General features: G+C 42.5%; 2 protein-coding genes across 10 annotated transcripts in view; one reads left to right on the top strand and one right to left on the bottom strand.

The window, feature by feature from the left end:
* The window catches only part of NRG4 (neuregulin 4), a 75,977-nt gene extending 75,124 nt beyond the window's left edge, over nucleotides 1-853 (bottom strand). For 3 of the 5 annotated variants that reach the window (XM_081021642.1, XM_081021638.1, XM_081021645.1), the window contains exon 1: nucleotides 339-729. The gene's annotated coding sequence lies outside the window, so the exon portion shown is untranslated. Of the gene's footprint in view, nucleotides 1-338; nucleotides 730-754 lie in introns of those variants that run through there. The other 2 variants (XM_081021640.1, XM_081021639.1) reach the window with 2 other exon arrangements.
* The window catches only part of TMEM266 (transmembrane protein 266), a 63,484-nt gene that overhangs the window by 3,489 nt on the left and 36,413 nt on the right, over nucleotides 1-23,582 (top strand). For 4 of the 5 annotated variants that reach the window (XM_081021559.1, XM_081021556.1, XM_081021557.1 and 1 more), the window contains exons 2-3: nucleotides 5,559-5,747; nucleotides 18,783-18,937. In XM_081021559.1, the coding sequence (XP_080877685.1) occupies nucleotides 5,559-5,747; nucleotides 18,783-18,937 (344 nt within the window). The remainder of the gene's footprint in view (nucleotides 1-5,558; nucleotides 5,748-18,782; nucleotides 18,938-23,582) is intronic. The other variant, XM_081021558.1, reaches the window with a different exon arrangement.

The raw sequence follows: 23,582 nt of genomic DNA, 5'->3' as shown, positions 1-23,582 counted from the left end.
CACAAGCTTGAGCCACAATCTTGACTTAAAGCAAAGCATGCTTTATATATTAAAGAGGGGAACCACAAGACTCCTGAGGACATCAGCTCCGATCAGTTTGGCCACAAAGCTTAGAAGATGTGCAGACAAGAAGCCTGTATGTAAAAATGTCTGGGTTGTATCCCATCTTGGCTCTCCCCACCCTCCTCCCTTTAAAAAACAAACGAAAACCCCACTTCACTGAGAAATGAAAGGATCCACGAAGCTCACATTTTACATGCTGCTGAAACATGCAGACCTTTCAGTGTCCCTAGAAGTAAAATATGTATATAGTAATGTCAGTATATTTTTGTACTCACACAGAAGTGTTGATTCTGCTCCTGTGTCCCTCCTAGGTGGAGATGGAGAATGCCAATCACGTGTTCAAGAGGTCAACGAAACATTCTCATCTGTATAAAGTGCTGACCAGGGCATGTGGTGAAGAGACCGTGCAGAAGAGAATATTAGCTGCTTCGGTTCCTTTTCAGGCACATCCTCATGGCAGCTTTTGTACCAGGGCCCTCCCCCTTCCATTGTCAGGGAGGGATCTGCGTTTCCCAGCATTGCCTGTGCAACACCCCTCTGGAGTGCAAACAAAAGATAAGGGCAGAAAACCCACTTGCTCCTGATAGTTGAACCTCTGTTGACTTTCATTGTAGGTGCTGTATATCAAAAACATATGAATGGATCATCTCTCAACTCAGCAAGCAATTTGTAAATTACTTACTACTCTTACCGTGTTTTTGGCCCTGCAAGGGCTTTCTTTTTCTCCTTCTCCTTCTCCCTCTTTGCCTCTTCCTTCTTGGTTTTCCTTCTTTTCACAGTTCTCCCCTTTGCCCTTTCACCTAAGGGCGCGTGGACTCTGCGCCTTCCCAGCCATCACTGAGTTTTATATAGTTTGTAAAAGAACCTTTTAGAGTTGTTGTTCCTCCCTCTCTGTGCGGGTGGTGTGTTTGGGTGTGCATGTGCCGAATGACAATGCTCCTGCTTTACATCTATGAGCAGCTGCAGAGCATGGGAATAAATCTGGCATCATTTCTTTGTACTGCTCTGCTTTGAAGCACCTGTTGTCTCAGTCTAAACACTTTTATTTGGATAAGCATATTTCTCGTGTGTGTCTCTGTTTCTCTTAGGTGGCCAGTGTCAGCCAGACTTTGACATCACTGCTGCCAGGAGTCTCCACACACTGGCTTCACTTACCTAGTTTCTCTCTTTGGCGGATGGACTGTAGCTGAGTAGTGGAATGTGAGGTCCCAGAGGCTCAAAGCAGAGCAAACTGGGCACCAGCATTCAGGGGGATTTTTTTTCTCCTTTTAAAAGTGTTACTTTAGCAGGCACACACTAGATTACACAAAGTGAACCCTGTACCTCATGAAGCAGAGGCGTGGCTTTATCTGGGGGACACTTGCGCTGAAAAACCAGTTCTTGGGGTTAACTGTAGTTCTCAGACTGAATGTTTGAGAACCCACTAAAACTGTAAGGTGGGAAGTAATCTGGAGAACCTGAAGTTTGAGCCTTATTGCCTTGGTTTCCAAATAGGTGGTTGATACTCTCAAATGATGAAAACAGTGACTTGGGCAATGGGAGGTGCAAGTAACAGGTATTTGAGATGTGATTTAATTAATTAAAAATGAGTAGTCTCATCAGAGAGTTCTTGTTTATCCCTACTGACCACTAAAATCTGTGGCTCTAATCACATTCCCACTGTCCTTTGGTCAACCTAGGCTTAGTTCACCAGAGGTCTTGTGAATGCTTCAACACACATCCAGTTCACAGGCCTGAAGTTTTGTGCACCTGTGGTCAAGTTATAAATTGCTTCTGCCTGTTAAAATGAAGGGGAAAAAAATCTTGTTTGGGTTTAGAAGGGGCTGCATCCATCATCATCATCATCATCATCATCATCATCATTCTGCCCATCTTACTGGGTTGCCCCAGCCACTCTGGGCGGCTTCCAGCAAATTAAAAAACAGTAAGACAGCAAACAGGGATGCGGGTGGCGCTGTGGTCTAAACCACTGAGCCTAGGGCTTGCCGATCGGAAGGTCAGCGGTTCGAATCCCCGCGACGGGGTGAGCTCCGGTTGCTCGGTCTCAGCTCCTGCCAACCTAGCAGTTCAAAAACACGTCAAAGTGCAAGTAGATAAATAGGTACCACTACAGCAGGAAGGAAAATGGCATTCTGGTTTCTGTCATGGTGTTCTGTTGCACCAGAAGCGGTTTCTGTGCGCTGCTCTGGTTTCACCAGAAGCGGCTTAGTCATGCTGGCCACATGACCTGGAAAAACTGTCTACGGAAGTGGATAAACGCCAGCTCCCTCAACCTTTTAAGCAAGATAAGCACCGCAACCCCAGAGCCGTTCGCGACTGGACTTAACTGTCAGGGTTCCTTTACCTTTACCTTTTTAAGACAGCAAACACTTAACAACTCAATACAGGGCTGCCTTCTAAAAGTCTAAAACTCAGATAGCTGTTTATTCCTTGATGGGAGGGTGTTCCACAGGGCAGATGCGACTACTGAGAAGAATACCCTTTGCCTAATTCCCTGTAGTTTCACTTCTTGCATTGAGGGAACAGCCAGAAGGGACTGTAAGCGAATAATTATTAAATAAATGGGAGCAAGAACCAAACATAGCTTAAAGCATATACATAGAATACTTAAGCGTAAATAAAGGATGGATCAAAACTGATAAGAAAATTTTAAAAGACCAGTTAAAACAGCTCTATGGGGTGGGGCTTCAGAAGTGCAGATCTAACAATATGAGCCATATTGTAGCATAGACCATCCTTCGACGAATATCTATCATGGCAACGCAAAATCTGATGACTGAATATGTGACTTCTGGGCTTTTGTCCTGTAGTAACAGGGAGATGTTGTGTTGTTCTGAACGCCCAGGGAACTTATATAAGATGGGTTGGATAAACCTGGTTTGAATGTCTATGTAATACTGGCAGTGAAGAGGGGCACGCTCCGTTGTCACCCTCTTGTCATCTGGGGACTCTTGTTTTGCTCAGCAGGGGTGGAGGGCAGACAAAGACAGCAGAGAGCTGTGCTATTAAGTAAGTGGCCCCTCCTGGGCCTTCGTTACTTCCTTTAGGTGTGAGAATCATTAAAATGGGAGGTTAAGGAGAGACTCATGCTTAGGGATGTTCAGTGGTAGTAACCCAGAACTATTTTTTTCTGGATCAGAGATTGATATCTTTTCACTTTACCTATAAAACAAGCCTGTCTATCTCTGTCTCTCGCCTCCCCCTGCCCATAAGAGAAAGATTGCTTGTAGCAGAGTGAGAAGTCCTGACTGCAGAAAGTTTTCCAATGTCACTGCAGATTTTGGCTAAGGCTCCTGGATGCTCTTTGTCCTGAAGTGGGACAGGCGCTTCCCACTTCTCACAGTTTTGCTGGAAGCAATCCTTTGAGAGAAAGATGATTAATGGCAAGCTCAGAGGAATCAGTCTGTGTCCTACATCATTCTGAGCAGGAGGAAGGAGTAAACTAGCCTTTGCTGAAGTAGGCAGAATCAAAGAATACCTGTAATCATTCCTCTCTGTGCCCCCTAGCAGCGGGCGAGCCTCATCGCCCTGAAATGTGAACTCTCACAACACACAAGGGTGAGTAAAAGAAGAAACAAAAATTATCCCATAATCCCTGGCCATTGACCATCCTGACTGGGTCTTATGGGATTTGTAGTTCATAACATCTGGAGGACACCAGATTCTGTAAGGTTGGTCTTAACAAGAAGAGTCCAGTATTTACCATAGATTCCGGTGTATAAGGTGACTTTTTAACCCCGGAAAAGAGGTTAAAAAGTCGGGGGTTGCCTTATACGCCAGGTGTGGGTGGCGCGGCGAACGGCAGGCTCAGCTGTGCGCAGGGCTGCTTTCTCCTGGCGCGGAGCTGCCCAGTGGATTAGGCGACTGGGCTTATAAAACAAACCCCCAAATTGCAGCTGCTAATTTGGGGGGTCACCTAATACGCCGGAATCTATGGTACTTAGCTAGAGTACAGGTGACTTTTTGTTTTTGTTTTTTAAAAAACATGCTTTTAAAAAATGCCCCTGTTGAATTTCTAGTTCTAGTGCTCTTCCTATGTAATCCAGGCGCTGTTCTCTTCTCCACTGTAATCTAGGAACACAGATGGTTAAAAAAACAAAACACCTTGTGCTCTGATTGGCTCCTCCTTTTTCTAGTTTTCCAATTTCTCCAAACGAAGTACTGTATCTGGTTAAGGTTCTTGCTTAATTTCTGCCCCTTGTGTGGAACACAAGAGCTATTAATATTATACAGATGATTGTCCATGTTACTTAAATCAGTAGAGGATTTTGATCACCTGCTTCAGAGAGGAATGTCTGCAGCCAAATTATAAAGGAAAAGTTGGGACGTTGGGGTACAAAGCATTCTTGTGGCTGCTTCCCTAAGGAAATAATCATGCCTTTTTATAGTCACTATTTCCTTTTCCCTCCTCTCCCCTTCCCTTGAGAAAATCTGCAAATCTGCACAAAACACCCAGCAGTTGCTAAAAGAAACCTAAAAAGCTGCCCTGTGTTATTGGAGCCCAAACTGGAGTTGATGCTGAAGATTTATGATTGAGTCTTCTGGTATCTGTCTTTAAAGCATCTGATGGGGTGGGGTGCTGTTCCCTGTAGTGGATCCCCAATTTTAAATTTCAACTGCTTGATCTGCTATCAAGTGTGGGGGGGCAGGGGGGAGAGAATTTGGGGTACCTCTCTGTCCCTGCTCCAGTGGGGGGGGGTGTGATGTAAATCAGGTGTTAAAGAATCGCCCTCCTCCCCCAGCATCCCAGCCCCAGTCTATATTTTTCCCTCCATGGCTGCTTTTAGGACACCAGAAGATGCTTTCATGCATTTTCTCATATAATATATAATTTCTCATATAATATCGAATTATAAATCTGTAACTACATCCCAGTGTGGGTCAAACTGGAAGAGAGGCTTTTGCCTGGATTTATGGGGAATCGAATCCCTCCCTCCTAGGGCCCCGTGTGCATCTCTCCTCAGCTTTCTCATCGGTTCTGTTGCATGTAAAATAAGACATATAAGATACATTTTTGTATATGTAGATCACTGAACTGTTTTTGAGGACACGTAATGAATGTCCCCATGGGTGGTGTTGGTGGGGCTGAAGCCCTGGGTCTGCTGAGGCCAGGCCCCTTCCCCCGCCCTTTTGTAAGCTTTACATTTTTCTTTTTAGTTTGATTTCAGGGCAGGTGGGCGCCCTCAAAAGGGCAAACCCCAGCTGCCCACCATCTTAATTTTCAAGCAGAGGCTTCAGTCTCATATCTTGGATAATATTTTGCCCTCCCCCACGAGTGCTGCTCTCTCTTTTGATGGCTGTGCAGAAAGAATTACTGTATATGTAGATAACCCTGTCTATATTCTCTGTGCTGCTTTACAAAGGATGATTGCACAGCTTATTGTTATATAAAATAAAATTTGAGTGGTGCCAGTTGTGGTATATAGCTTTCCATTTTTGGTGATCATGTGTGTTCTGTTTTTTGTTTCTCATTTCTGTTGACTTTATTTGTTTAGGCCTCCTATAGAAGGCGGAATTTCAGAAGTTGAAATAATATCTCAGCAAATAGAAGAAGAGACCAAAAGCATAGCGCCTGTACAGCTTGTTAATTTTGCTTATCGGGATTTACCACTAGCTGCGCTAGATCTGTCTGTAGCAGGTTCCCAACTCTTGTCAAATTTGGACGAGGAGTACCAAAGAGAAGGGTAAGTGAAAAATGACATATTTATTTGAAACCTTTCTTTAAAAAAAAATATTTTTTTTTAAAAAATTCATTTTCACTTTTAACATTTGTCATCATACACAAATCATAATCATTTTACAAATAGGATTCTCAGAATCCCCAAACTTCCCTCCACACCTCCATGGTTTCTCCAGATATTCTTTTCAAACTGCATCGTATCATATTCTCCATATTTTCTTAAATCTCAATTTTATCATCATTCTTGCTTCATTGCAAGTGTTTTTAAAATCCTGCCAATGTTTTCTTTTCTTTTTTAATTTCTTTTTATTGAATTCTTTTTAAAACAGAACATAAAAAGTAAAAAAACAACAACATACAAACATGAAAAAACAAAAACAAAATAACACTTACAAAAGGAAAATAGACACAAAACAAATCAACATTGATTATAACATTGATTAACTTCCCTCCATCTCGGTTTTGGACTATATTTCCACCATACCTTCCTGCAGTATCGTTTTACAATATCTATACATCGCAGGTTTTATATTACACCTACTGTGATTTTGATATTTCCTAAATTTGCTTCTATATATGTTATAAATTTATTCCAATCATTATTAAATTTTACACCTTTTTGCTGCCTGATTTTTTGTGTCATCTTTGCTAATTCTATATACTCAAATAATTTAGTTTGCCATTCTCTAACGGTTGGGATATTAGGCGTTTTCCAATTTTGCGCTAGCAGTATCCTGGCGGCTACCGTTGCATATTGGAACATTGTTTGGTCTTCTTTCTTGATCTCCTCTCCAACCATTCCCAGAAGGAAAGCTTCGGGTTTTTTGGGGAAGGTATATTTAAAAAAAAAAATTAACTCATCATAAATAAGCCCCCAAAACCTTTTCACTTCCTCACAGGTCCACCACATGTGATGGAAATTACCTTCTTTGGTTTTGCATTTCCAGCATGTTTTGTCTCCGGTCTTATACATTTTTTCCAATTTTACAGGGGTGATGCACCATCTGTACATCATTTTTTCCATGTTTTCTCCGAGTCCAAAACATGCTGTGAATTTCATGTCCTTGTTCCAAAGTTTCACCCACCTGTCATATTCTAGATTATATCCCAGATCTATAGCCCATTTGACCATAACTTCCTTTATTTCTTCATCCTTGGTGTCCCCATCTAGTAGTTGGTTGTACATTTTGGATAGAAGTTTGGAGTTACCTTCTAGTATTTCCACCTGATATCTGGACTTTTTCTCATTCATTCCTATTTTTTTATGTTCATTCCATAGGGCATTAATTTGGTGGAATTGTAGCCATCCTGTTAATTTATCCTTTAACTCTTCATATGTTCTGATTTTCCAACCTTTTTCAGATCTTACCAGGAGGTCTTCATAGGTCCATCTTTCACTTTCCGTGTTTAGTTTTTTGATTGTTATGATGTCAATTGGTGATAACCACCAGGGGGTGTCTTTTTCAATAAGTCTTTTATTTCTATCCCATACCTCAAGCAGCGAACCTCTGATGATGTGGTTAGAGAAGCCTTTGTGTACCCTCTCTTTATTCTGCCACAGATATGCGTGCCAGCCGAATCTGGTGTTAAATCCCTCTAAGTCTTAACAAATCTGTGTTTTTCAAAATAATCCATTCTTTGATCCAACAGAAGCACGAGGCTTCATAGTAAAGTTTCAAGTTCGGGACGGCAAACCCTCCTCTATCTCTTCGATCTGTAAGTAATTTAAATTTAATTCTTGCTCTTTTGCCTTGCCAAATAAATCTGGAAAGGGTTTTCTGCCAATCCTTAAACATTGCCGTGCCTCTGATCACCGGGATATTCTGAAATAGAAACAGCAGTCTTGGAAGAATACTCATCTTAATTGTGGCTATTCTTCCTGACCAGGAAAGCTTTATCCTACTCCAAGTATCTATATCTTTTTTAATCTCTCTCCAGGTCTTAGTGTAGTTATCTTCTACTAAGTTTATATTTTTCGTGGAGACCCATATTCCCAGGTATTTCACCTTTTTCACCACCTTGATTCCTGTATGCAACTCTAGCTGGTTTCTTAAGTCTTCAGCCAGATTCTTTGTCAACATCTTGGTTTTTACTTTATTTAACCTAAAGCCGGACAATTTTCCAAATTCTTCTAATAGCTCTAAAACTTTACCGACACTTTTTACTGGATCTTCTAATGATATTACTAAGTCATCGGCGTAGGCCTTTAGTTTATATTCTTTTACCCCAATTCTGATTCCTCTTATTTCTGATGTTTTCCTTATTTTATTTGTAATTACTTCAAGCACCATAATAAATTAGAGGAGGGACAAAGGGCACTCCTGTCTCGTACGCTTCGAAATCACAAACGAATTAGTTAAATTGTTGTTAATAATTAGTTTAGCCCTTTGGCTTGAATAAATCGCTTTTATTCCTTCCATAAAGGGGCCCTCTATCCCTACTCACTCCATACATTTTAATAAGAACCGCCAAGATACATTATCAAAGGCCTTTTCGGCGTCGATGAAAATTAATGCCGCGGGGATATCATTCTTGAGTTCCAAATATTCAATAATATCTATTATGTGCCTTACGTTGTCTTTTAATTGTCTGTTGGGGAAGAATCCGGCATCTGCGCAGCTGTTGTAGCACACATAAATAGTCTCTTCTAATTCTTAGGTATTTCTGGAACTAAAATTCCTAGTAACAGAAGTTATTTTAAACATTTTTTTCAACTCATTATAAATCATTTCCCAATATGCTTTTATTTTTTTGCACATCCACCACAAGTGGTAAAATGTGCCTTCCTTCTCTTTACACTTCCAACATGTATCTGTAGCAGTTCTATACATTTTTGCTAGTTTAGTAGGAAGTACCAGTGATACATCATTTTCATATAAATATCTTTCAACATACAACATGCTGTAAGTTTTAAATCTTCCCTCCATATTTTTCTCCATCATGCCAATTGTATATTAGGTCCAGTTACCCTTGCCCATTTTATCATTACTGATTTCACTTCTTCCTCTTTAGTATACCATTCTAACAGTAGTTTATACATTTTTGAAATCAGTTTAACATTATTCTCCAATAGTTCTTTTTCAGACCTTGACGTTTCTGTATTAAAACCATTCCTTTTATCCTTCATACACACATCATTTAATTGGTGGTATTGCAGCCAGTCTTGTCACCAAATGTATTACATGCTCAATTTTTTTTATTCTCAATTGATCTTCTGCTTCAAATAGCAACTCTTTATAAGTTGCCCACTCACTTTTTGCATTACGTTTTTTCACAGACGTTGCTTCCAGTGGGGAGATCCACCAAGGTGTTTTCTGTTCCAATAAGTTTTTATATTTCTCCCACACCAAGTAAATTGATTACGCCCCTTTACGCACTTTTGTCTTATCATACCATAGATATGCATGCCAACCACATCTATTATAGTGACTGTCTAAGTCCAGAATATCCAAATTCTTTAAATCAATCCACTCCCGCAGCCAGCAAAGACAGGACGCCTCATAATATAATCTCAGATCTGGCAGGGAGAAGCCACCTCTTTCTTTAGTGTCTGTTAACAATTTATACTTTATCCTCGGTTTCTTCCCCTGCCAGATAAATTTAGAAATATCTTTCTGTTTTAAGTGTCCTGTTCCACTGACTCCTGGGATCGACTGGAACAAAAATAACATTATTAGCAATACATTCATTTTTACTACTAATATCCTTCCCCACAGTGATAAATTCATCCTCCCCCATACCTCTTTATTTTTTTCCAAGTGTTAATATAGTTATCTTTAAAAAGTTTATATTTTTGCTGTCAGCCATACCCCCAAATATTTCACTTTTTTCTGTATTGACAATTCTGTTTTTTGTTGTAAAGCCTTATTTTGTTGTTCTGCCATATTTTTTGGCATCATTTTTGTTTTATTTTTGTTTAACTTAAAGCCTGCTACTTGACCAAACTCCAAAATTTATGCAATTGGTATACTTACCAATGGGTCACCCATTTGAAACGTTTCTATCCCCCCCCCTTTTCCCATAAGATCAAGGCAACTTGCAGCCCACTCTTTAGTAAGAACATAAGAAGAGTCTGCTGGGTTAGGCCAGCATCCTGTTCTCTCAGTGGCCCAGCAGATGCCCCAATGGGAAACCAGCAAGCAGGATTCAAGCACAAGACCCCTCTCCCCTCCTTCAGTTTCCAGAAACGTGTTCAGAACCATCCAGCCTCCGACTGGAAGCCGTGACAAAATACTGGTGTGATAAGTTTATATCTGCCAGCTCTCATTAATCTCCTCATTACAATTTGTATTGTAAACCGCCCTGTGATCTTTGGATGAAGGGCGGTACAGAAATTTAATAATTTTTTTAAAAAGAAAAGGAATAATAGTCCATCTGTACCTCGAGTGACAGTGCTGGATCTAAGGGTACTGCCACACTCTGAATCTGTTCCTTTTACAGGGAGTGCAGTCTGATCCAAAACAGTCTAAAACCACCTAACTGGGTAGATGAACAAACCAGAAACTGTACCTCCGTCTTGTCTGATTGAACTTCTGTATATTGGCCCTCATGCAGTCCATTATTTTTATTTATTTATTTCATAAGATTTGTACACTGTTTGATTTTTACAAAAGAAAAAAAAAAACCTCAAAGCTGTTTACAAAGAAATAAAACAATAAAGTGGAGAAAAATTCACAACCATACTTTAAAACACACAAAAGTTAAAATACTAAACCAGATTAAAACCCCATCATTATGAGCTTTAAGCGCTGGTTTAGAATGCTTACTGGCTCCACCTGGGATGCATGAAAAGGAAATGTAGAGCTTGGTGTCATTGCATATTGACAGCGCCTGGATAGTGTCCCCCAGTGGCTTCGTAGGGACCTTAAGAAGCATAACGGATAAAACAACCCTGTTGGACAACGTATCCTCGATGCCATGAGGCAGAGCAATAGTCACCACTTTCTGGAACGGCTTTCCAAGTAGGAGTAGACTCACAATTCAGACCCTCAACTCAAGAGAGCCTGTCCAGAAGGAAGCCACAGTCAGTAAATTGGGGCCTGTTTTTCCACTTGGAACATTATCCTGTGAAAAGTTCCCTGAGCTCTTCGCCACCACCTTCCTTGAAAGGCTCCTTAACTGGTGTGGTGACTTGACATCCCAATACACGCAGTGCTGCTGTCCAAGTGGAATTGTGGTATGAGAGTTTCCAACTGCTTTGAGGTTGCCAACATAATGTCAGGAATGAAGATGCTCAGGAATAAAACTGACATATCTAGACACTTTTTCTGTATTTAACTGAGGCGACTTTCCTGCATACTGTGTTAACATTGTGTTTACAGTACATGCTTCAAACAGTTATGTTTCTGAACAAGAAATGTTTTGAATTATCAGGGGCAAATAATCCCCCCCCCAAAAAGCAATGTTTATTCAGAAGAATGCTGAAGCATAAGTTCAAGGATTCAAAAAAACTGAATAGTGTAATACAGAGCATTTTTATTGTTCAAAGTTCTTTGCATATGTTATCTGATGTAATTCTCCTACGTGAATCCTGCAAAATAGGTTAATTTTATTCCCTACTGCAGTTGGGGTGGAGGAAAGAGGCCAAGAGGGTGGCTTGCCTCTTGACCGACATGAGGGAGTCACTACTAGTAGCTTCCTAATTCAGAGCTCATTCCTTTAGCTGCTGTGCTAAGCAGCTTCTAGCTCTTACATCGATAGGCACTTGGAGGTTAAATCCAATGTTGGTCAGTGGCGTCCGGTATGGCATGGAAGGGGCACCCTCCCAACAACAGTGTGACTGGGGGTGGGAAGATCAGGGCTGCATGGTCACACTGGCGAACCAGCCTGGTGCCTGGCTTATCTGCACCCTTCTGCCTTGCAGCATGGAGGGCTTCTGTTCAGGGTTCCAGCCATTCCATTCTTGTGTACCACCAGCCCTCTCTTCTGGTGCCCCCACTGCTCCCCCAGTCAGCATTTCTTGTGGGACGGGCACTGCAGGGCCCAGTCACAGCTGCATTAAAGGCTTGGATTTCTTGAGCAGCTCTCACATCGATCCCCAAGGACATATTTTGATGTGAATGGAGTCAGCAAACTGTCAGTTGGCCAGTTTTCACTCAGGCTGTTCCATACTTTGGTTTTCTTTTAAAATGGAAGTCTCTCACTCTTGTAGAGCTAGACAAAAGCAAGCCAATGTTCAGCCAGTGAGTGATGGGAGCACTGGCAGCCATAGTGCTTGGTTTGTTCATTGTAGTTTTAAGTGAAGAGTGTCTCACCCACTATCTGGAGAAGGGACTTCCAGGTTCATTTTGAATCCGTGTTTTGAAAGAGAAGTGATTGCTACTGCTCGTGAGAAATCTAGAGTTTTAATGTAGCTGTGCTTGGGCAGTAACCTATCTACCCTGAAACAAAATGTTCCAGCAAAAACAGGAGTTCATACTTATTATAAACTTGGGCCTTATTTCATTGGGGGAGAGGAGGCAATTTCATTCCCCCAGCCTTGAGTTAGAAATGTTTTTATTCTTTTGCTTTTAACCTGAATTCTTATGTTCTCATTTTGTATTTTTGTGTTGTGAACTGTGATATTCGGACGAATGGCTGTATACACATTAAATAATAACAAGGAGGCTAAATTTTGGACAACTGCATATAGTCTGTAAGCCTATATTTGACCTTTGTTTTAACCTATCTTCCTGGTGGCAAGTGCCTAATGTTTGTTAATTGTCAATCTTCATTCTTGTCCTGTAACCTAAAGCAGATCACGCAGTTGGGTCAGTTTTACAAGAAAGGTCCTATAAATATGCCAACTAGTATTTTGATAAGGGTTTTCAGCTGGAGGGAAATGCTGATAGGATTTCTGGATCCATGCTGCATCATTTGCAGGGAAGACAGTGAGAAAACCCCTCTTGTGACTTTCCAAATTTGGTTGCCCAGATTTGGGAGAACATGGAATATGGCAACTAAAGTGGAAAATGCTTGAAATGACCTATCCAGACAATGACTTGACTTATTTTTCTAGATACCCTATTGCGCTCCCCCTCTCACTTCAGCAGCCAGCATTCTGTAGCCATTGATCGCCCTCTGTTCTCGCTGGGCTGCTTTTGGGAGTGTTTCTCCCTAACTGCCAAGTTGGCTTATACCGTCATGCGTGGTTTGTTGATAGTTTGGCTGCATAAGCCTGTGAACTGAAAAATGGGATCACTATGAGTATACAGATGACATGAATTAGTAAATGTGAAACGATAATCCTCTTAAAATACTCAAATTCATCCATGTGCTCCTGTGGCAAACAACTCCTAGGTCTCCTTAGACATCCTTAGGCATCCTCATCTCCTTAAAATCATTTTTTACACTGAAGGGTTGGCTTCCATCTGTCCATCCTTAAGTGACCTATTTCTTTTCTATTTTGTGATCTTCAAATCATACTGAGCAAAACTGTGTACCTGTTAATATGCCACAATGCGGCACATTGGAGTAGAGGACCCCCCCCCCAAAGGCAAGGAAGCGGAAACAGGGGCAGCTGTTAGCAGCTTGAGTTGAAGTGTTTGTCGTGGCTCATTACCAAAGAAATATGGTAATCTTTTCCCACTCTTGTTCCATGTTGAACATTCATTTAAATACTAGTGTATTACAAAAAATCTGAGCTGGTAACAGATTGGCTTTACACAGAGACAAATGTTGAAAGATGTGCTTTTCTTCCTTCTCTTTTATAGTGGCATTCCTGACCCTTCCCACTCAGTATATTTTAAAGACTTTTTTTTTAGTGTCCTTGCTTCCTTGGAAGCTACTGACCATAGTTTCCCAGTTCAGATACAGTAGGAAGCTGGGGCTTCTGGGATTGTTTCTTTGCTTGTGCAAAGCGACTCATTTATATTTCTGCTTTTTAAGCTGTGATGGTCATCTGAATCCAGCCACTATCATAACTAAACATTCATAACAGGACTGTCAAACACCAGCCCTTTTTTATTATAACAGTTTCATTCAGAGCTGTAAGCTATAGGTCAGGGATCCTCAAACTACGGTCCGCGGGCCAGATGCGGTGCGCCAGGGTCCTGAACCCGGTCCGCTCGGCAGTTGCAGAACCCACCGCTGTCTAACGGGTCTTGGCCCAAAACTTTAGCGGCACAGGAACATGGTGGGTGGCGCCAGGGAACATGCGGATCCAGAGGGCCAGGGAAGGCGAAGCCTCGTCGGCCGGGAGAGAGGCTGCTCTAGCTTGACGAGGTACGGAGGAGCCCCAGGAGCGGCGAGGCTGTTGTGGACTGAACCCTGAGGTTTTCTCTCACTCCACGCTCCTTTCTTCCTGTCGCCTTGCTAAGCGACTTCTTTTCCCTAGTTCGCTTGGCATTTCCCGCCCTCCCTGCTTTGTTTCCTGGCAGTTTCAACCGAAAAGCCGCTCCTCTCGCTTCCCTTTCTTTCCCCATTTTCCTTTCCTTCGTCTTTCTTGTGCAGAGGCAGTTTCTTACTCAACTATTCCCTCAACAGTCATTTGGCTTCGAGCGCCACATTTTGCTTTTCATTCTCCCGTCCCCTGTCAAATCGCAGGAACAGGAGAGAAGGGGAGTCGTTATGCCGTCACACTCTCCTGTGCATTTACAGCCTGCCTTAAGAGAGAGACGATTACCTGGAGACCCGCTTCCTTTCCTGCAAATCCCCAAGCCAAAGTCGCCTGGACTCTGAGGGTGGTGGTGGCAGCTGAGGGAAATCAATACGCCGAGCCTTAACCTGGGAGTTGCCCCTGCTTGCGCTGAGGGGGAAGAGACCTGCGCTGGCCATCGCACGCCTCCGGCAGAGCTGAGGCCTCCATGGCAAGAGCCAGCGCCGCCAGAGCCACCATGGTTTCTCTGCAGGATCCCGGCGAGGGCTGCTACTTCCATTGTAGCTTCCCCTTCTGGTCGGCAGCGCTTGCAGTCTTCACCTTTGCTCATGGCCAGGGGGCAGGGAGATCCCCTTAACCGTCACTTCCCTCGCCTCCCAACAGTCGGGGTTTCAGAAATCTCCAAGAGCCTCTCCCTTTCAGTGGACCCCACCCCAATCGTCACATACTTCCAAGCCCATGGATAGAACATGCACGCAGCACCAAGTTAACTGGAAGTTACTGGATTGGACCAATTCATGGAGGAGAAAGCTCTCAACAGCTCTGCCTGTGCTGCCTCTTCCAATGTCTTCACTCTTAGAGCAACTGCACTGCATTCAATCCAAATATATCTTCTTGAAAATGTTCACATTCTGCAGAAGGAGATCCTTACATTTCTGGCAAAACAGAGCAAATTGGCTAGTGCCCATAATGTCACCATGTGCAATGCCCTTAAAGTATATTGTAAATATTGTATTGTTTTTCCTGTTTTTGTGCACCACAAATAAAATATGTGCAGTGTGCATAGGAATTCATATTTTCCCCCAAACTATAGTCTGGCCCCCAGCGGTGTCTGAGGGACAGTGGACTGGCCCCCTGTTTAAAAAGTTTGAGGACCCCTGCTATAGGTAGTGAGTGCCCTGGTGCAGGGTTACATTGTTTCAGAATCTGCCTCTCCAGGGCCACTGCCATCCATTTCCAGAATTGGAGAACTGCTAGCTCATTGGTACAGCAAATGCTTTGCATCCAGAAGGTCCTAAGTTCACCTCAAGTTTAAAAGTATTGGGAAGGACCATGAAACCCTGGAGAACTGCATCTAGTTAGAGGAGTCAGTGGGCAAAAAATGTGTTCTCTTGCTGTGTTGCTCATTTCAGGTTACATTGACAAAGTGTTTGTCTAGTGCTTTGGATTATAAGTGGAGGAGCTGCTGCCAGAGTGCTGTGATGGGTCACATTTTGACTTGTACAAAGCTCAGTGGTTGCCTGAAGCTGGCTGCTGCCTCTCAGCCTAACCTACCTTACTGGATCATTGTTTTGAGTATTCAAAGGTGTGTGGAGAGCTCCTGGGGGAAGAACGGAATAAAAATATTACTGCAGTTTAGCTCTCCCTTTTAATCTATGCTGTAAGATGGAACCGGGCCCGACCTCAGTGGCAGAGGGCTGGCTTTGCAAGCAGACTGTCCCCGGTTCAATCCCTGGCATCTACAGGTAGAAACTGGATGGTTTCCTGGTCCGAAGTCCTGGAGAGCCCGTCAGTGTAGACAGTACTGAGCTAGACGGACCCCGGAGTCTGACCAGGCGTGAGGCATGTTTGCATGTTCTTGTGCCATCCATAAATACAACTGTTGCCAAGGGGTGAGCTATTACACAGAGCCTTGCCAAGTGGTCCAGGCAGCTTTCCCTCTACACACCACAGACTTGTGGTGCTGTGGAGAAAATCTCGCTTTAGTGTTTTCTGAGCCACTGCAGATAAACAACCTTTGTACTGTGACAGGATGCGGGTGGCGCTGTGGGTTAAACCACAGAGCCTAGGACTTGCTAATCAGAAGGTCGGTGGTTTGAATCCCCGTGACGGGGTGAGCTCTCGTTGCTCGGTCCCTGCTCCTGCCAACCTAGCAGTTCAAAAGCACGTTAAAGTGCAAGTAGATAAATAGGTACCGCTCCGGCAGGAAGGTAAACGGCGTTTCCATGTGCTGCTTTGGTTTTGCCAGAAGCGGCTTAGTCATGCTGGCCACATGACTTGGAAGCTGTACATCAGCTCCCTTGGCCAATAAAGCAAGATGAGTGTGCAATCCCAGAGTCGGTCACGACTGGACCTAGTGGTCAGGGGTCCCTTTACCTTTACCTTACTGTGACAGGATTGGCCGCCTTATGTGGCATGTGCTTTTTAAAAATGTTTCTTTGTGGCACCCATAGCATGCTGACCAGCCCTTTTGTGTGAATCATTGTTTTGCCTGTATCAGTATTCTCTCCTACATTTTAAACCAAGTAGCATGATTTATGTGTCGTTGAACACAGGCATGTCACTCAAGAACTGATTTAAGGGCGGTGGGAGGTAAATATAATACTTTCAGCTGAGGGCTTCATTTTTCACTTCAGGAATATGTCTGATATTTGGCGAGCTTAACCTCTTGACCATCTCTCTGTTGTTCATAGTTTCCCCCTCCCTTAGATTTACTGTCGCCACATGGACACAGTTGTGATGTGTCTGTCATGTTTTAGCTTTTGGTCTTTGCAGCCAGGAGGATGCCCTCTTGACTGTTTTGTGGTGGCATGTTGTTGGTTTTTAACCTCAGACTCTATTCTAATTCATGGGCATTATTTAAAGTTTCATTTGAATGAATGCTCCTTTGCCCCAAAGTGGATTGATTCTGCAGGAGTGCAGCCCATCCTTGGGAAATCTCAGCTGGCCACCTCTTTCTTCAATGCCAACAGAATATTTTTCTTCTTGAAAATGTTTGCTGTAGTTTGATAGTGGCTGGTGACTCTTTTAAATTTGTACTTTTCTGCTGTTTTGCTGTTAAATGTGTTTAGATAATACAAGCTTTTAAAATATTTATATATAACTTCGCACACTTCTGATGAATGGCAAACATGACTCTATGTAAGGAAACAATAAATTAAGGTTTTTCCAGGCACTTCTGGCTCTAAAACATCTTTTATCATTGGCAATACAAACCTGTGCCAGTTCCATTACTGCTCTCATTTTTTTTTTGAAAAACCTGTCCCAGTCAGATTGAAATTAAAATGTTATATTCTATAATCTCTGTAAAGACATGCATCTCTGCCCTCTGCTGTCCATTCTGGGAAATTTATAGGAAAAGTCAAGAGTTAAAAAGCAGAGTTGTACAGTGGTACCTCGGGTTACATACGCTTCAGGTTACATACGCTTCAGGTTACAGACTCCGCTAACCCAGAAATAGTACCTCAGGTTAAGAACTTTGCTTCAGGATGAGAAGAGAAATCGTGCTCTGTCGGCGTGGCGGCAGCAGGAGGCCCCATTAGCTAAAGTGGTGCTTCAGGTTAAGAACAGTTTCAGGTTAAGAACGGACCTCTGGAATGAATTAAGTTCTTAACCCAAGGTACCACTCATGAAAATGGTATGAAATGTAGAGAAAAGACAAAAGCAATAATGTAGTGCTAGTAAGATCATTTACAGAACCCAAGTAGTTGCTCAGTTTAAATGTAAAACGTCTTGTCAAGAAGCTGTGAATTTAGAAAATGGAAACAGCAATGCTGCTAACCGTAGTGGGGCGGCTCAGTTGGTGGAACATGAGACTCTTAATCATGGGTCATGGGTTTGAGATCCAGGTTGGGCAAATAGATTCCTGCATTGCAGGGGGTTGGACTAGATGACCCCCAGGGTCCCTTCCAACTCTACAATTCTATGATTTTCATAACACAGCCCATCTGTAGTGGCATTTAGAACCTTTTAAAAGAAGATTTTTCTGTATGGTGATGTTACTCCCTTTGTTTCAGTTTCCCTCTAATGGGGAAATCTGTGGCCCTTTAGATGTTACTGGACTCCATCCGCCTAAGCCAGCCTGGCTGATGGTCAGAGATGGTGGGTGTTGGAGTCTTAGCATCTCTACCCGTGGTGTGATGTAGAGATGGGCAACAGACTAGCACAGCTCTCCCTCTGAAAAGGAGTAGTATTTTTATATGGAAGCTTTGATTTGCCAGGTGTCCAGTTCTGTTCTACTTGCGGAGCAAATACAAAGAAATAAAAGAAAACAGAGAGATACAGGCATTCATCATTCCAGTAAGAGTTGGTTTATTATTATTATTATTATTACTATTACTATTATTATTATTATTTCACAAAATTTATATACCGCTTGATTGTAAAATGGCTGACCAAAAGGTAAAACAACACAATTAATAAAAATTTGCAACCATACTTAAAAACATACGAAAATTAAAATACTAAAAGATTAAAATTACCTCAACCTTATAAGCATCTAGGTAGGCTTGTCTAAACAAGAATTTCACCTGTAATGTAAAATGTACCCAGAGATTCATACTTATTCTTTGTATTGTATAGGTTGACCAAACAGAAAATATGAATATTCAGAGGATACTTTTCAAATGAGATTCCTTCTGCTTATACAGACAGCTGTACAGTTTCTGTCCTGTTACTCTTTACCTATCTTCCTTTTTTCCTGTCGCTTTTCTTCCCTTCTTCCCCCTGTTTTTCTTTCTTCAGATCTAACTGGCTTAAGCCGTGCTGTGGAAGGCGAGCTGCTGTGTGGCAGGTATTTTTGCTCAGTGCAAGTCTCAACAGTTTCCTGGTAGCCTGTGTAGTATTGGTGGTGATCCTGCTGACTCTGGAACTCCTAATAGATATAAAGCTTCTCCAGTGTGAGTAGCAGGTTTTTCTTTTTCCTGAAACTTTTGGCAATTATATTGAGGCTAATGCACTATGGGTTGCAGGTGGGTGGGTGGAAATAGCTTGGGAATAGTGTCTAAATCAGGCTTCCTCAACCTCGGCCCTCCATATGTTTTTGGCCTACAACTCCCATGATCCCTAGCTAGCAGGACCAGTGGTCAGGGATGATGGGAACTGTAGTCTCAAAACATCTGGAGGGCCGAGGTTGGGGAAGCCTGCTCTAGACTGTATGAGGTGTGAAGTGTATGGAATTTTGTGAACCTCTGATGTGCTGATATTCCTTTGGGGCTCATCCCAGACCTAACATTACCCAATGTCTCCCCACCTGTCCCATTCAGATGTACATTTGAATTCTTTCCCCCCCACCGGCAGCACTATGGGGTTGGTTGGTCTTCCAGAGTAATTAATAGGGCTGGGTAATACCTGATTTTCAACACTGCAATATATCACCAGCTAAACATTGCAGTATTTCAATATACTGTATCAAGTTGTCTGAAATGAGGCTGGAGCTTATAATAATCTGGGGAAATACTGAATTTTATTTTATTTTATTTGATGTGTATAATTAAATGAAATTTTACTCTGATTGCATGCTTGACTAAACCATTAAAGATTTCTGGAGAATATATTACTGTTCTGTTATGGGCTTTATATGTCCATAGTAACACCTTGAACTTGACCTGGTAACAAATTGGGAACTGGTGCAGATCGGTGTTAGAAACTCAGTTAGACAATCTAGGTGCCACATGGTGCCTGAAAACTAGGTTACAGGTGCAATAACAGGATGTCTAGGCCATTTTTATGTATAACAAGATTACAAAGCTGAAAATGAATGAACTCTAGCTAAAATCTTATGTTCATTTTTAATATGGTCTTGTCCTCATTGGAAGACAAAGTCATGCTTACCCTGCCCGCCCCCTAATATTCTTTTTTAAAATAATAATTTTTATTAGTTTTCAATTATTAAACTCCAATAACAGCCACATTTTATCAATATCATATTACCATTCCCATCCAAATATAGATCAATTATACAGCCAATTATAAATTTTGAGTGACTTCCTGTGTGCTGGGTTTTGGGATGCAAAGGTCTTATTTTCCCCTGCTTCCAAAATCTTAGTTAATCCAATTGCATTAAGTCCTGATCTTGGTCCTTTATCCATAGCTACAGAGTTCTTGACTTCCATTCGTGTTGAGATATTTAATAAAAAGATTTTTTCCCCGCAAGGAGAGTTCTGTATCCTGTAAATTCTTTGTGTGAGATGTTTATTTTCCCATTTGCTTCTTCATTGTTCTAATCATGTCCTGCAGCAGCATCTCTTCTTCCGCTTTTCCAATCTTTCTCCTCTTCTGCTGAAATTCTAGCTGTGTCATTATGCCATCTTTGTTGTTTGTGTCTGAGTAAGGGAGTAATCTGGTTTCCCGCTGTAGCTCTGGGCGAAATTCCAGTTCTCCTCCCAATTCTTAGATTTCTTAACAATCTGGCGTCGCGCCAGGTCTTCTAAGGCCATAATCCAAATTGCCGTCCAGTGGAAGTTAGATGCTTTAAATCATTTCAGTGTTCTCACACAGTTCTATTTTTATATTAATACATAAATATAATTCTGTTCTCTTTTTCTCTTCTTGCTTTTTATCAATTTGTTATCGTTTAGGGGGAGGTTTGCCAAATCATTTATATAGAAAATATAGTATATGTAAAAAAGGGTAAAAACTCCCCTCCTCCCTCACGTACCGTATTTTTCAACAAAGGAAATTTTTCCAGTTCAAAATGTTGCAACCCAGTAATGGGATTCACTTGGCAGTTTATAATCTTGTCCTCTTCATTCTGCACCTGTCTGTAAATTAGAGCCAATTTCATCCTAATAAACAGAAGCACCTCTGCTTTTCATGGCTGCGTGGGGGGGGGGGTTACTGTTATGCGAAGCGCTTTTACGCTTAGCTTCTACTGCCTCTCGGGTTCCATACCAGAGCGAGAGCCACTTATCAAGACGATCTACAAGTGAAGCTCACTCCCCCCGGGCCCTGGGGGAGCTTGCAAGGACAATTACTCCCAAATCATCCTTGTTTTCTTCCGCAAATGATCTCCGCTAGCATGGGAGCTACATCCATTAAGGCAGGAAGCACCGGAAGTCTGCCCCCCTAATATTCTTAAGAGGGTCCCTTCTCCAGTCTTCAAAGAGTGACTGGAAGTGGGGAAGCAGAAAAATTCTTCCTACATCCCCTTTCCTTCATATTAATACTGTATTTACTCGAGTCTAATGTGCCATTGAATCTAATGTGCACCTCAGTTTTAGGAACATTGAAACAAAAAATATTTGCTGGTGACTGTAAAAGTAAAGGGACCCCTGACCATTAGGTCCAGTCGTGGCCGACTCTGGGGTTGCGGCACTCATCTCGCTTTATTGGCCGAGGGAGCCGGCGTACAGCTTCCGGGTCATGTGGCCAGCATGACTAAGCCGCTTCTGGCAAACCAGAGCAGCACACAGAAATGCCGTTTACCTTCCCGCCGGAGCAGTACCTATTTATCTACTTGCACTTTGAATTGCTTTCGAACTGCTAGGTCGGCAGGAGCAGGGACCGAGCAATGGGAGCTCACCCCGCCACAGGGATTCGAACCGCCGACCTTCTGATTGGCAAGTCCTAGGCTCTGTGGTTTAACTCACAGCGCCACCCGCATCCCTTGGTGACTGTAAATGTGCCATCAAATCTAACGTGCACCTTGATTTTCACAACATAATTTGGCCAAAATGGTGAGCATTAGATTTGAGTAAATATAGTATATCTTTCTAGCACAACAACTAACACATATTACAGGCCTACACAACTGACAGCAGAGACACCCACCTTAAGTGTACAGTTTGCACAACCCAAGACTTCAGTGTCCCTCAGTGACCCCAACCCAACACTGCTTTAGATTTTAAGCACCGCTGTGAGAGTGAATTAGGCAACACTTTAAAATGTGCTGCATTTCCCCCCCGAGAAAAATTCACTCCCATCCTTTATTTAAAACTTTAAAAAGTTAGAATACTGAAACAGCTTAAAATTACCTCAATTCAAAGTGTGTGTTGTGGATGTATATATATTCTGTACCCCATCTTGTATGAACGGGCAGGATACAGACATTATTACTTTTTAAGAATTGTTCTATTAAAGATTTTATTGGATTACAAAAAAACATACATCACCTCTGTTTTCAGATCATAAAGTCCTTTCTATAGATCATAGATTCCCTGGAAAAGACCTGATGTTGGGAAAGATGGAGGGCGCAAGGAGAAGGGGACGACAGAGGATGAGATGGTGGGACAGTGTTCTCGAAGCTACCAGCATTAGTCTGACCAAACTGCAGGAGGCAGTGGAAGACAGGAGTGCCTGGCGTGCCTGACACGACTAAATGACTAAACAACAACATAGATCAGTTATATTCGACGTGAGACTTTAATGTGGTATACAGTATAAGGTTGGGGGAGGAGAGAGAAGGGAGGTGGATAGTAAACTTTCATTCTTTATATCCATTTATTAATTTTCATTGGCATTGAGAGAGGTTGGGGGCCCCAGAGCGTGGTGGCCTGCCTTCAGTTGACTGCAGTGGGATCTGTTTGTGTGTATGAGGGTGTGTGGGGTTCTTGGGTCAAGTTAGCCATATTGATTCATATGCTATTGGTGGGTTCTTCTTCTTGTCCTGTTGGGCTGTGTGTGTAATAAAAGGGAGCCACACCGGGGTGAAAGCGTCCTCTACTTCGTTGTTTAGTCGTATCTGACTCTTCGTGACCCCATGGACCAGAGCACACCAGGCACTCCTGTCTTCCACTGCCTCCTGCAGTTTGGTCAAACTCATGCTGGTAGCTACAAGAACACTGTCCCACCATCTCGTCCTCTGTTGTCCCCTTCTTGCGCCCTCCATCTTTCCCAACACTAGGGTCTTTTCCAGGGAGTCTTCTCTTCTCATGAGGTGGCCAAAGTATTGGAGCCTCAGCTTCAAGATCTGCCCTTCCAGTGAGCACTCAGGGCTGATTTCCTTCAGAATGGATAGGTTTGATCTTCTTGCAGTCCATGGGACTCTCAAGAGTCTCCTCCAGCACCATAATTCAAAAGGATCAATTCTTCGGCGATCAACCTTCTTTATGGTCCAGCGCTTACTTCCATACATCACTACAGTGGTACCTTGGGTTAAGTACTTAATTCGTTCCAGAGGTCCGTACTTAACCTGAAACTGTTCTTAACCTGAAGCACCACTTTAGCTAATGGGGCGTCCTGCTGCCACCACGCCGCCGGAGCATGATTTCTGTTCTCATCCTGAAGCAAAGTTCTTAACCTGAAGCACTATTTCTGGGTTAGCGGAGTCTGTAACCTGAAGCGTATGTAACCTGAAGCGTATGTAACCCGAGGTACCACTGTACTGGGAAAACCATAGCTTTAACTATACAGACCTTTGTCCGCAAGGTGATGTCTCTGCTTTTTAAGATGCTGTCTAGGTTTGTCATAGCTTTTGTCCCAAGAAGCAGGCATCTTTTAATTTCGCGGCTGCTGTCACCATCTGCAGTGATCATGGAGCCCAAGAAAGTAAAATCTCTCACTGCCTCCATTTCTTCCCCTTCTACTTAAACCACCATAAACTTG

Source organism: Podarcis pityusensis (assembly GCF_964106645.2).
Source record: "Podarcis pityusensis genome assembly, chromosome: 9".
Classification (NCBI taxonomy): Eukaryota; Metazoa; Chordata; class Lepidosauria; order Squamata; family Lacertidae; genus Podarcis; species Podarcis pityusensis.
Note: the sequence above shows the minus strand (reverse complement) of the source record. Positions and strands in the feature narration are given on the sequence as shown.